The sequence below is a fragment of the Phacochoerus africanus genome, chromosome 10 (genome assembly GCF_016906955.1).
Source record: "Phacochoerus africanus isolate WHEZ1 chromosome 10, ROS_Pafr_v1, whole genome shotgun sequence".
NCBI lineage: Eukaryota > Metazoa > Chordata > Mammalia > Artiodactyla > Suidae > Phacochoerus > Phacochoerus africanus.
Window position 1 is genome coordinate 84163534 of NC_062553.1, and position 14798 is coordinate 84178331.

At 37.0% G+C, this 14798-nt stretch overlaps 1 protein-coding gene across 1 annotated transcript in view; it reads right to left on the reverse strand.

Moving 5' to 3' along the window:
- SMARCA5 (SWI/SNF related, matrix associated, actin dependent regulator of chromatin, subfamily a, member 5) overlaps positions 1–14798 on the reverse strand; it is a 39275-nt gene that overhangs the window by 12026 nt on the left and 12451 nt on the right. The window contains 8 exon segments of the mRNA XM_047798214.1: positions 1543–1769; positions 3797–3906; positions 7035–7103; positions 9317–9448; positions 9543–9698; positions 11339–11518; positions 12285–12385; positions 14635–14735. Coding sequence (XP_047654170.1) covers positions 1543–1769; positions 3797–3906; positions 7035–7103; positions 9317–9448; positions 9543–9698; positions 11339–11518; positions 12285–12385; positions 14635–14735 — 1076 coding nt within the window.

Below are 14798 nucleotides of genomic sequence, written 5' to 3' on the forward strand. Positions count from 1 at the left end.
AGACACTTCAAAAGCTGAAACATTTATTTGAAATTTAAGGCCAACCAAGACCAATTCCCCCCTTAATTCCAGGTTACCTAGTTGGTTACAAGGAAAAAACTGCACATTACTTATTCCCCAAGTCAGCCACTCCCCACATTTTTCCCATCAAGGCATATATAGAAAAGGGTAGTATTTATATACAACACACTAAGGTAAACAGAAAAGATAATTTGCCTCTGGCCTGGGAGGTCTTGTCATCCCCAAAGCTGAGAGAATCATTACCTTTTTGTCTCACACACTTAAAAATAAACTTCTACCACAATTCTTCCCTCTGCATGGCCCCACAGACGCCAGCACACAGCCAATACCCTGGGTCTCATTCTAGTGCTGAAGACCCATTCCAGGTGGGAGGACCATACATGTGTGGCTCACATCTACAGTGATCTTCCTTCTCTTAGCCATGACTCAAATTATTCAACTCCCTTCCATTTCTTCAGCCAGTAGGAACATGAAGACAAAGGGATCATTTTGAAAAATGATTATGAAAGGGTCTTAGAAACTGAGGCTGGTAAATCTGCTCTCGTCCCAACTTCTCATACCCTAAATGTCCAAAGGGGTCAGTAGTCTCCCACCAAGTTCTTGCCATATTCAATTTCTTTAATTACTTAACTTTTAAGGAGAGCATATTAGAAAACACATTTCACAAAAAGGTATGAAATGGAAAAAAATTCACTGACAACTCTTACAATTTTCATCATATCCTAGAGGAAATTCACCTACTGGTACAATTTTCATTCTTATCAAAATATACAGAGAAACACAAATGGAAAAATATAAAATCTGACTGTATACTTCATATTACGGAATGAGTAATTTCAGTATGAAATGCCTTGGTGTATGGGATTTGGTTCAAAATAATCTGGGAGGAAGAAAGCAAGGATGATATAGATGAAAACAAATTTTGCAATGAGTTTATAATCGCTGAAGCTGCAAATTCTACCTTCATATAGTTTAAATATATCTGTACACATACTCACTTTCACATAAAATGCCAACGTGTTAAAAACAAAAGTGCTTTGGGTCAATGCACATAACATTTAATTAAAAATCCACATGAAGAGATGAGAAACAATGTAACAAAAAGGCTCTGGAAACTTTGAATGGGTAGGAAGAGTATTCTTCGCATTTTATAACAAAAAGTTAGTATTTCTAGGAAATACCTAAAATGAAAATGCCCCCCCTCAAATCCAGGAAGTGTGGCTACCCTAACTACTGCTTACTTTATAAAAGATTTAAGGCTTAAAACTGGGGTGGGGGTGGGGGGAATCTGGAGTTCAGATAACCAATAGAAGTTTTTAAATTCCACTCTTGGAACTTGAGAGAGTGCCAGGGTAGTCATATCATAGCATAGTGCTCTTTCATTTTAACACAGAATCTTAGAACAGTTCCCATTACTTCTCCATTTAATACCAGTAACATAGGTACCTTTTTTTTTTTAATAAATATAAATGATTTAAAAATGTTGTGCTAATTTCTGCTGTAGAGTAGAGTGACTGGTACCTTGCTCTTTTAATTTAGGGAGCAGTTTGTCTAACACCACCATTTTGCCACTGTTGGTAACTAGATGCATGTCCGTTGTATAAGGTGGACCAGGTTCAGCTCCATCAAATAGATATGGATGATTACAGCACTTCCTCAACTGCATCAAGATGTTCAACAGCCTCATTTTGTCCATCTTCCCTGCAGAGTTTAGTATATCTATATCCTTCATTAATATCCGAGTATACCTATCAAGAAGAAAAACATCTTAAGACGGTTCAAACGTTTCTGGACCCATCCCTGCCACTTTAAATACAGAACCCCCTTCCCTATTCTCAACCTCAAAATACCTTTAAGAAACAATGCAACAACTTCTAAGGTGTAGTTAGGAGTCTATCACCTATAACCTCTTTCTTCTTGTTTCTCTTATAACCCCTCTGCCCAGTGTTCTAATGTCCATGTTTAATGCTTTGGGCTTTTAGGCGCAAAGAGTAGATTCGTCTCTTGAGATGAATTTAAACAAAATGGTGTGATACAAAATTTTTCCGGAATAAAACCAAATTTAAAAACTAAGTTTTAAACATAGTTTTAATCCATAGTCTTTTCTGACAGAAGAGTGCCACTATTCCATTATAATTCAGTGTAGCTAGTATAACATTTGAATAAGAACATTAAGATCTAAGAAGAGAGAAAGAATCATGAGAACATGAGACATGGTGATGAAAATAAGAAGAATACAATGAGATTTAAATATAAGTAAAAGTACATGGGGTTGAGGGGAAGGAGGGGACAGTTAAGGCTGGCTTATGAAAGCCTTCAATGTATACTAAGAAGTTAGATATTATCCTAAAGAAAAGAGCAATCTGTCTAAGCTGCAAAGTTTTAGGACCTTGAATTCTCTGAGCAAAATAACTTAAATAACTGAAGCAATCTATGCTTAACTCCAATTATGGGGCACAAAATATTCAGGGCAGACCTTTCCAACACAATTGTGACTGAGAGAAAGTTCACCAACATGTTTATAATCACTAAAAAGATGTCTTTCCTCAGCAGTGACTCGTATCTTAACTCTGTATTTTAGAGCCATACAAGACAGGTCTAACATCTCTGCTACCCTATGAAAACGTTTCAAAGGTTTTGAGGACATTTAGAATGGCTATCTTCTACCATGATCATCTCTCCCCCAGACAACATGCCCATTTGCCTTGTAGCTTTTTTGTCCTTTTACCAACAACTCCAGCCTCCTGCAAATACTGATCAAGATTAAGTATGGAACTGAATATATCTGAGATGTGATACAACCAATAAAGAACAGGGTGGCTATTTATTACCCTCCGCTGAACACTACACTAAGTCAGTCGCTTCTAGACCTCACAATTTCTTTTTTTTTTTGTCTTTTTTTTTTTGCTATTTCTTGGGCCGCTCCCACAGCATATGGAGGTTCCCAGGCTAGGGGTCAAATCGGAGCTGCAGCCTCCAGCCTACGCCAGAGCCACAGCAACGTGGGATCCGAGCCGCATCTGCGACCTACACCACAGCTCACGGCAACGCCGGATCATTAACTCACTGAGCAAGGGCAGGGACCGAACCCGCAACCTCATGGTTCCTGGTCGGATTCGTTAACCACTGCGCCACGACGGGAACTCCAGACCTCACAATTTCATAATCTCATAAACTTTAAAAAACAGAAAAAAAAAAGAAGAAGAAAAAAACTTACGAAGTTTTCAACTTTTTTAGTATGCCCTATGCTGCTGTTTAAAAATAGCAACACATATGTCATCACCATAATTTCAGAAAAGGACATTTTATGCCGCCCTAAAATAAAAAATCAACTCAGAATGGAGTCTTTTAAATTAAATAAATGTAGAGAGAAGAGAAAACACTTAAATTTTCTATCTCTACAACCTCCAGCTTCATTAGGAGCTAGCACTAGTACATAATCCAGGATTTATAAACCACCAAGTTAACCACATGTCTCCTGTCTGGGCCATAAGCGCTTCTTTTTAAAAAAACCTGAGTGGAGGGCTTTAAATGTATCCCTATTTAATGCCAAGTTTAACCTATGAATTCCCAAACTGCCCAACCTGATTCTGTCATCTAGTAAGACTGTATCACAAATTTGATTAGCAAGTCCTAGGTTACATGATTGGAAAACCCCTCAGGCAGAATTCTATCCAGTAAGCAGAATTCCTTGACCATACAAATTAGTAAACAAAACACAAATGAAGTTAGTGAAGAATCAAGAATCATTTCAAAAATGTCTCAGAATACATACCATTCTCTTTGCATTTTGCTGAGACCCACATAGATTTTTACTTCCTTCTTTGGAGGCAAACTCTTCTCAACATCAGCCTTAATTCGACGAAGGAGGAATGGACGCAAAACCTTAAAAAAGCAAAAAGAAATGGAGATGAACTTATCTGTAAGGCAAGTATTACTTCAGAATCTCCAAAGTGTCTTTTAAATATAGAGAAGGAGTTCCGTCGTGGCTCAGTGGTTAACGAATCCGACTAGGAACCATGAGGTTGCAGGTTCGATCCCTGGCCTTGCTCAGTGGGTTAAGGATCCGGCGTTGCCTTGAGCTGTGGTGTAGGTCGCAGACGTGGCTCGGATCCTGCATTGCTGTGGCTCTGGTGTAGACTGGTGGCTATAGCTCCGATTAGACCCCTAGCCTGGGAACCTCCATATGCCGCGGAAGCGTCCCAAAAAATGGCAAAAAGACAAAAATAAACAAATACATAAATAAATATAGAGAAATTTATGATTATCAAATGATTCTCAGGACTTCTCCCTTCCAAATACATAATTTATTATTACTGATTTTCTGAGGAGTAATTATGTTAAGATGATTATCCAATATATATAATGAGGCATACTTGATATACTGTCATAAAATATTTAAAAAGTAGTAAAATAGTAAATTTTAAAGACATTAACTGTCTTTCAGGTTTAAAACTAGCTGCATGCACACAGACTAAAATTACTTCAGAAACGGCTAAATCCACATTAAGATATATTCATGGTTACAGCTTTAAAATTTACTACACCCTTTTGTTACAGAAGTAGACCAAATGTAAAGTATACAAACCATGAATATACAATTCAATGTTCATCAACTACACATACCTATATATCCATCTCCTAGATAAATCGACCATCCCATACATTCTTCTGTAAAGTTCCCAGTCACTGTTCCCTTTACTCCCCAAAGATAAGCAATACTCTCACTTCTTAACATCATAAATTAGTTTTGCCTGTTTTTAACTTTACATAGACTCATACAGTATATGCCCATTTATATCTTGTTTTTTATTACACATTACATTTGTAAGACATAACCATGTTGTATGTAGTTCATTTTCATAAAATTATAAATACCTATAAAACTAAAGATAGCCTTTTTATCTTCATTCTATTTACACTAGCTTATAAAAATACAATCATCATGAAAAATAAAAACTGGTGAGAACAGTAATAAGCAACATTTCTCTAACATCATCATATAAGGAAGCTAGCGCAGCGCTAGCTGAAGGCCAGCACCAACTGCACACACGTGAGTGAAGACCTCCAACCCCACTGGCCCTCTCTCAGAACTGCTTGGGTAAATCCAGGTAAAACCAACAAAAACTCAGTCAACTCATAAATTCTGAGGTTATTAAAATATATACAATTTAGGTTTTGGTGTGGGGATTTTTTTCAGGGAGGTGGGTGTTTACAACAATAGAAAATTCATACATCAAGTGAGAATTATCTCATTCCTAAGTCTACCCATGGGACTCTGAATACATTATTTCATTACAAGACCACAGGAGCCCAGCTGGGAATTTTAAGACAGAGCAAAAAGGCAGCTAGCTATCAGACCTGTTCTCCCTGGTTTGATAAGCATCTTCATACTACTCTGAACCAAATAAACAAAGCCAAACTAGCTGATTCTGTTGTGTGGGTTATTCAGAATGCTCTACCTGCACATACCTATGTATTTATTAAAGCAGAATTTACATATACACTCCATGATCCTTCAAATAAATTTAAATTGAGTGCATACATGCTTGAATTCCATCTAAACTGCAACAAGGTGTCTAGGAGAGCACCTTAGAATACTTAACAAAATAAATTTCAGTACATAGAAACTTAAAATACCTTAAAATTAATTTATAAAAAGAAATACCTGAACATTCATAAATTTTTAATTTTTCCCTACATAGCCATTTTGAGCTAGGCATTTTACTAAGGATACAAAGACAAATATAAGACATACTCTGCCTTTGTGTTTATAATGCAGTAGGAAAAATATTTGTAAATTAATTGTTTCTATACCCTGTGCAAAGTCCTATTATGTTAGAATGCTAAGAAAGTTAAAGACAGGATACACCAGAGCCGTTAGGCCAGCCTCAGCCTAGATGCAGTGGAGGTGACGCCATCACTGATTCTAGGTATTATTAGTAAAGAGAGCAGGAAAGGGGATACTAGATGTGGCCAAAAAGGTAAGCAAAGAGACTGAAATTAGCAGAATGTTTACATAAAACTGACAGTGGTGTCAGCAATTCTAGAAAATTAAAGCTTGTACAAAAAGTGAAACAGAAGTTGGAAAATACCCGAAAGGCTATGATCTTGGAGTGGGAGGCAATTTTACCCTCCAGGGCATGTTTATAATGCCTAGAAACATTTATGATTGTCACAAATGAGGGCATACTACTGGCATCCAGTGTGTACAAGTGTCAGGAATGCTGTTAAACAAGAAAACCACCTTACCCATCCTGCAAAAAATTAACCCAGTCCAAAACGTCAACACCAACTGGGAAACCCTGAAGTAGGACATAAAAGGCCTTACATGCCATGCTTACATGATTTATCCTGCTGGACAGGGTACCATAACATGAGGTCTGTTAGAGAAATTTCTACCTTTCTACCAACTTTCACTTGCAAATCTTCCTAAGAAGGAACAGAGCCATACTTCACAGCAAAAACATACCAACTCTGCTCACAATGAACTATTAGCAATTGGTTACACACAGTCACTGGATTTAAGAACAGATGGACCCTCATTCTAGGTTTTTTTTTTGTCTTCTTGTCTTTTCTAGGGCCGCTCCCACGGCACATGGAGGTTCCCACGCTAGGGGTCTAATTGGAGCTGCAGCCGCACCACAGCCACAGCAACTCGGGATCCAAGCTGCGTCTGCGACCTACACCACAGCTCATGGCAACGCCAGATCCTCAACCCACTGAGCAAGGCCAGGAATCGAACCTGCAACCTCATGGTTCCTAGTCAGATTTGTTAACCACTGCACCACGACGGGAACTCCTCATTCTAGGTTCTAAGGCTAAAACTGCCAAACATTATTACCCCTTCTCCTCATCATACAATTATGCAATTAGGTGGACAGGATTCAAACAGATCTGATTCTAAAGCCACTGTGCTTTTTTGTCAACAGAAAAATAATCCACTAATTTAAATCTGTCTCATTTTCCCCAATTTTAGAAATATACTTTTTAATCCCACTCCAAATACTTACCATATGAAGCCTCTCAACTAGCTTTTGATCCCCAAGGCAATTGTTTGTATCAAACCAGGAATCAAAGTCCTAAATTAACAAACAAAAGAATACAATAAGATTGGAGATAACATTAACTACAAATACCAATTATCTAATTATAAAGCATATACCATGATTTCTAAAATTAATATTTGAGTTGTGAACCACAAAAATCATTTAGTTATTTTCCTTTTTCATGTGCACTACTGAACAATTAATTTTAAATTAGTTTAAGAATCCTATTACTTCCTAAACATTTTTCTCAAAAACATTTACGTTTCATGTAAAAAGAAAACAGTTGGAAACTAAGTTACAAAGAATTAGAAAATCATATCTTGAATAAATATTCTTTTTCAGTTTCAGAAAAGCTTAAAAATTAAAACTACCTCACAGTTTGTTCTCTAAGACCACTCAGACTAAAAGTGAAATTCAGATTACCAGGATTTTGTTAGTATCTGGGTAGGATTTGAACAAGGACAGTTCCTCTATATCCTTACCTCTTTAGCATGTTTATTATATACAGCTGACCCTTGAAAAACGCAGAGGTTAGACAGATATATCAACACTCCATACAGGTGAAGATCCATATATACAGTCAGCCCTCCAACTGCACATCATGTAGTACTGTAGTATTTACTACTGAAAAAAACTATGTATAAGTGGACTCACTCAGTTCAAACTGAGTGTTGTTCAAGAGTCAACTGAATTTTAGTAAACACAATTTGCTTTGTTAGTAAACATAATTTTAGAATTCACTGTGTTAACTAAAACAAAGCTTTAAGAGATGATTAAATCAATCTGTCAATGAGGTAAAAAAATTATCTCAAAAACAAAATCAAAATACATAAAAGCAAAACTAAAGTAGCTTGTTGACACTATCTATTAAGAACAATTTTCTTTAACCTTAAGATGATCCTTAACACAACAACAAAAAAAATCAATACCTTCTTTGAATAGGCTTTTCAAAATCACACATACACCCTTTAGCAACGAGAACAAAGGTTCAAAATGAAATCTGGCCTAACAAAAAAATGAAATTACTAACAGCATAGACTCTGGACATAATACATACTATGCTCCTAAGAATAACAGTTCAAGTAGTTAATATTAATAAACAATTTCTTTCATGGAAAATATTTTATCAAATGCAAAGATTAAGTTCTATGTTTGTCAGACCATAAAAAAATTTGAAGACCACCTTGGGGAGAGGCCATCCTGGGGACTTAAGAGCACAAGCAACATGAAGTGCACAAATTCACTTGGGGAATACTCTTGAGTACCACACCTTAAAAACATCAGCAGTGCACCTACAGCCACTGAGACAATGTCAGATTAACATGACCGCCAAATAAGAATGCAAATCTGGGGAGTTCCCGTCATGGTTCAGTGGTAACAAACCCAATCAGGATCCATGAGGATGTGAATTCGACCCCCGGCCTTGCTTAGTGGGTTGAGGATCTGGTGTTGCCGTGAGCTGTGGTGTAAGTGACAGACACAGCTCAGATCCCATGTTGCTTCAGCTATGGCGGAGGCTGGCAGCTGCAGCTCCTATTCTATGACTCCTAGCCTGGGAACTCCCATACACCACGGGTGCAGCCCTAAAAAGCAAAAAAAAGAAAAAAAAAAAGAATGCAAATCTCTGACACTTCGGAGAAACAAACCATGATTTATAAAAAGAGACTGAAATCAAAGGCACAAAAGTAAACTCTCAGGATGCATACACAACTTGGTAGGCTACACTAGGGTAACTAAAAACATGAAAAAGAAATGATTATCTCAAGCAGTGCTGAAAGGCAGGACAATTTTTTAAATTTTTCTGGTTTTGAGATAAAACGACATACAGCACTGTGTAAGTTTAAGGTGGACAGCACAATAGTTTGACTCACACACATCATGCAATGATTATCACAATGTTTAGTAAACATCCATCATCTCATAGAGATATTAGGAAACAGGAAAGTTTTTTTCTTGTGACAAAAGCTCTCAGGACTTATTCTTTTATATGTAACATACAGCAGTGTTAATTATATTTATCATGCTGTACATGACATTTATGGTACTTATAACTGAAAGATAAGTATGTACAAGAAACTTTGTACTTTTAGATGCCTTCATCCAATCCCCCCATCCCCCACCTCCGGTGACCACAAATCTGACCTTTTTCTATGTGTTCATTTGTTTCCTGAAGTAGGCCAATTCTACTACAAAAATACATAGTATTTAAAACATTACTATTTCAACCAGAAAACAATAATACTTACATCAGCTGAATTAAAGACATCTGGCAAGAGAAAATTCAGAAGTGACCAAAGCTCATGCAAGTTGTTTTGAAGAGGTGTTCCAGTTAATAATAGTCGATTTGTAGTCTTGAATTCCCTCACTATTTCTGACAACTGAAACAAATTCATCATTAGAATGAGTATCCTGCATAATGATCAAATTCTAAACAAAGGCACAAATGAGTTTCACTTCTAAGTATCAAATTACCTTGGATTTTTCATTTTTGATCCGGTGAGCTTCATCTATAACTAAGTACCTCCAATTAAATTTTTTGAAAACAGACTTCTCTTTAATAAGCATTTCATAAGACGTTACGCATACATCCCATTCTCCTGGTAGTAAAACATCTCTAACAAAAGCAGCCTATAGGAAAAGAAAAAAATTACATCATGCAAAAATAAACTATATGTTAAATTTACTGATGACAACGACATAATCTACTATGCAAAAGAAGAGTGGGAATATTAAAAAGATATCTATAGTATGCAAGCAGCCAGAACCAGCTCAAAGTAACTTCATTAAAAGTATGTGTCAGAGCAATTCAGTAAAAAATAACTGACAAAATTCTTCAGTGCAAAACTCAGTATACGAATCCTCAGGTCTTCTTTCCTTGATTCCATTCACTAGATGCTGAAAATCTTAAGACACAGGTTTAGGCAAAGGATAGGGAGTTTTCTGACATAAAGATAAATAAGGGCTAAGATAGATAAGGCTTGTTTGCAGTTAAGTATTATCATTCCCATCATTTTTATAGGTCTATTAAGACACTATTCCCATTTTTTTGTTCTTTCCTTTTTTTTTCTTACAGCCACACATGGAAGTTTCCGGGTTGGGGTCAAATTGGAGCTGTAGCTGTTACCCTATGCCACAGCCACAGCAACATGGGATCTAAGCCACATCTGCAACCCACACCACAGCTCACAGCAATGTGGGATCCTTAACCCACTGAGCAAGGTCAGGGATTGAACCCACATCCTCATAGATACTAGTTGGGTTCAAAACCACTGAGCCACAACAGGAACTCCAAGACATTATTGCCATTTTAAAGCTGAGGAAAAAAAGCAAAGACTGCTTAAATAATTGGGTTGCAAAGCATAAAAAGAACAAAATACCCCAACTATCTATAAAGGGAAAAAAGAAATTTAGAGTCATTACTGATATTTGAGTGAAAGGAAAACAAAATTAAGTACATAGTCTTTGAATATCTTAAGAGTACATTTTAAAATCTGAACTCGGAGTTCCCATAGTGGCTCAGTGGTTAAAGAAACCAACTAGGAACCATGAGGTTGCAGGTTCGATCCCTGGCCTCGCTCAGTGGGTTAAGAATCCGGCATTGCCGTGAGCTGTGGTGTAGGTCGCAGATGTGGGTTCAGATCCCAAGTTGCTGTGCCTGTGGTGTAGGCTGGCGGCTACAACTCTGATTCAACTCCTAGCCTGTGAACCTTCATATGCCGCGGGTGCAGCCCTAGAAAAGAAAAAAAGACAAAAAAACACACAAATCCTCAACTCTATTGTCTTAGTAGTGTTATTATTTCTGTATCTTCTTCCAAAAAGGATGTGCCAACTGACCAATATTATACCAACTTGCAAGTTACTACTTACATGTTTAACACCTATTTACCATTACAAATTACTATTCTGTGACTATTACCATCATATACATTAATCTAAACTTCGGGTTGCTTAAATTTCTAACCACCTCACATACTCAAAATTTCTTTTAAAAGTAAGAAAATGCTTCTGGAATGAGAACACAGCCCTTGATTTTATAACCAACCCCCCAAAAACAGGAGAGGTAAACTATATTCTTAGTCTTCTACAGTCTGCAACTCGTTTTTCCCAGTGTGAATTGTAATCATGAAGACAACATTCCATTTATAAATTACTAGTATCTGTAGAGACCAAGTTAACCTTTGTCTTTTTCCATCCCTCCTCTAGTTATCTCCCCAAACCTAAATTCAAATTCTTTTAATATTAAACATGTCATGATATACAAAACTTACTCTTTGTTCTTTATCTCCTATTAAACAAACAGATCTAAGTGTTGGGACCCATCTCTTGAATTCACTCATCCAGTTGTGTAATGTAGATTTAGGAACCAAGACCATATGAGGACCAGGAATGTTTCTATAGTGTTTCATGTACCCAAGAAGAGAAATCGTTTGAAGAGTCTTTCCCAGGCCCTGAAAGACACAATAACCATAAGCAATGAAATACAAAAACAAGATACACTTCCATATTCGTACTTCCTGACACGTACAGAAATATTTAAAAGCTATGTGTAGCTAACAAATGATAAGAACTTGCTATGTGTCAGGTTTATAAGTGTTATTACGTCATTTAATATTTACAAATCTTTGAAGGATGTACTATTACCATCTCCATAAGGCCCAGATATTTAAGTGACTTTCCCAAGGTCATTCAACAGAGCTAGAATTGAGACCTGTTTCTCTCGACTCCATACTTTCTCCAAGCAATTGTTTTGGCACTATAGCAATAGGAAAACTTAGAAAATTCACTATATAACTAGTAAATCCTAAAGAAAATACGTTTCATGAGATAGAACTGTGCAAGCTGCCATTATGAAGAAAATATGTATTGATGACATTCAATTGACCCCACCTGTGTTTTATAGAAGGGGCAGGGGGGATAAGATGGAATGGCCATATCATTATATTACAGAAGTCAACCAAAGGCATACTTCTCAAAATGTATTATATTTTTAAATTTATTACACTTTCATAAATAAAAATTTCTTGCAACTGAAGTTTAGACACAGATCCCACTTAGGCAATAAAGTGAACTTCTATAGTCTGACAGAGGATTAGTTTCCTAATAGTTCTAGAGTATATTCAACAAAAATAGATATTACAAGCCTTAACTTTTATAAATCTGATGTACATTTTAAGTCATAAAATGTGGACTTCTGAAATGTTACCAAACACATACCATTTCATCTGCAAGGATACCATTGATGCCATTCTCATACAAAGAAATGAGCCAATTTAATCCTCGGACCTGATAATCTCTCAGTTTACCCCATTTTACATCTAAAAACAAAAGAAAAATCGCATCACACTTTAAAGACAAGGAATACAGATGGGCACCCCCCTTCATCTAATACTCAGAGGTTTCACATGGGCCTACGCATTTATTCTGACTGTGGAGTTAGCATCGTGGGTCAGCAGAAACAAATCTGACTAGTATCCAAGAGGACACAGGTAAGATCCCTGGCCTCGCTCAGTAGGTTAAGGATCCGGCATTGCTGTAAGCTGTGATGTAGGTCGCAGACTCGGCTCAGATCCTGTGTTGTTGTGGCTGTGGTGTAGGCCAGCAGCTATAGTTCTGATTGGACCCCTAGCCTGGGAACCTCCATATGCCATGGGTGGGACCCTAAAAATACCAAAAAAAAAAAAAAAATTTAAACTAGGTTTTAAGAAAGGGTATTTTGCAAGTTCCAAGTCACTAGAAGTAGCTGCTGTGGTCTGGAGTGAAGGAGCAGATGGATATGGAAGAAAACCAAAGACAAGAAACATGACTGGAGGCAGCAGAGTACCTCAATCACTCAGCCGCTAAGTTACCCACAAACTGAACTCATTTCCTTTTTTTTTTGTTGTTGTTGTTGTTGCTATTTCTTGGGCTGCTCCCGCGGCATATGGAGGTTCCCAGGCTAGGGGTTGAATCGGAGCTGTAGCCACCGGCCTACGCCAGAGCCACAGCAACGCGGGAGCCGTCTGCAACCTACACCACAGCTCACGGCAACGCCGGATCGTTAACCCACTGAGCAAGGGCAGGGACCGAACCCGCAACCTCATGGTTCCTAGTCGGATTCGTTAACCACTGCGCCACGACAGGAACTCCCTCCTTTTTTTAATGTTATTACAAGTGTTTCTAAGAATTTTTGTGTTTCCTGATGATCTAAAATAGATGTTCTCTGGGGATTGTTTTCCTAACAAATGGGAAATAGTAATTAAAAGACTGTTTTCTCTTTACCCTTCCAATTAAGTTATTTTTCCAATAGATCCTATAAAGAGAAACATTATCACTTTCAGGATTTACTATATATTGCCTATCCCAGAATAATTATTAAGTATACAGATTACAAATAACTCAATCTTAAAAATTTGATACATATTTTCTATACTCCATACCTTTTCAAGAACACTGCTTTGAAATGAAAAGCCAATCAACTGACGGAAAATGGGCACAATGTAGGAATGTGAGAAAAAGATAACTCAAATAGTTCAAATTTCCTTTCCTCCTTGTACCTCCATGAAAAGAAATGGAAACTAGGTACTATGTAGCCAAAAAAAAAAAAAAAAAACTGGAGGCACACATTTTAAACAGTCTGCTGAATTTCTAACCAGATCTTGTCCTCCCTGAAGTTCAATTTGCTAACAGTTCAAGGTTATAGTTAATTATTAAAATAACAAATCCTAATTACATGTCCCACACTGACCATTATCAATTTTTTTTACAATCATTATGATCTCATAAATTTGTAATCAAGTGACACGGGGAAAGGAGGTCAGGAAAAAAAATGCTGGGCTTCAGTAAAGACAACTAGACCACTGGAAAATCAAGATTAAATATAGGTAGAACTTAAACCTGGTTAACCATGTTTCCTTTTGGAAAATCATTAATAACAAGTGTATCTTGGGGAAAAAAATGGTTTTTTCTTTTTACAGCTGCACCTGCAGCATGGAAGTTCCCGGTATAGGGTCAAATTGGAGCTGCAGCTGAGGCCTACACAACAGCCATAGCAACACCAGATCCGAGCCACATCTGCAACCTATGCTGCAGCATGTGACAACACCAGATCCTTAACGCACTGATCAAGGCCAGGGATCAAACCCACATCCTCATGGACATTGTGTCAAGTTCTTAACCTGAGCCACAGCAAGAACTCTTTACTTTGGAAAAAAAAATTTTAGACAACTACAAAATCAGGAAATGAGTAAACAAGTCTCTACAAAGAGTCCTTTTTTTTTTTTTTTTAACACAATTATCTTATCTGGGGCAAATACAAGGCAAAAACCTTTCCTAGCTTTACATATACATTCAGGCAACAATAAGCATGATGGCACTGTATACCCCTCTAAAATACAGCACCACTATCATATTAATGTACTATCATTTCCATCCTCAAAAACTCTTAAGTTCATTTCACAATCGATAAATTTCAAAAGATTACTAAAAACTCCCTTTACAAGTTACAGCCAAGACAAATCCAAAACATTAACCAAAAGATGTCACAAAAGGGAATTAAAGATTAAGTAGTTAAATATGTATAACATACATGATGGAGAGTCTTCAAATCGAGTGCAAACATTGGTTGCTTTGGAGCTTTCCGTTAATAATTCTTCATCCTCCTCTTGCTCTGTTCTTCGGTGTCGATAGCTGTCAAGTTTAAAATAAAAATCAAAAGATTTGAGTTTTGGCTTTAATTCTAACTACCAGGCA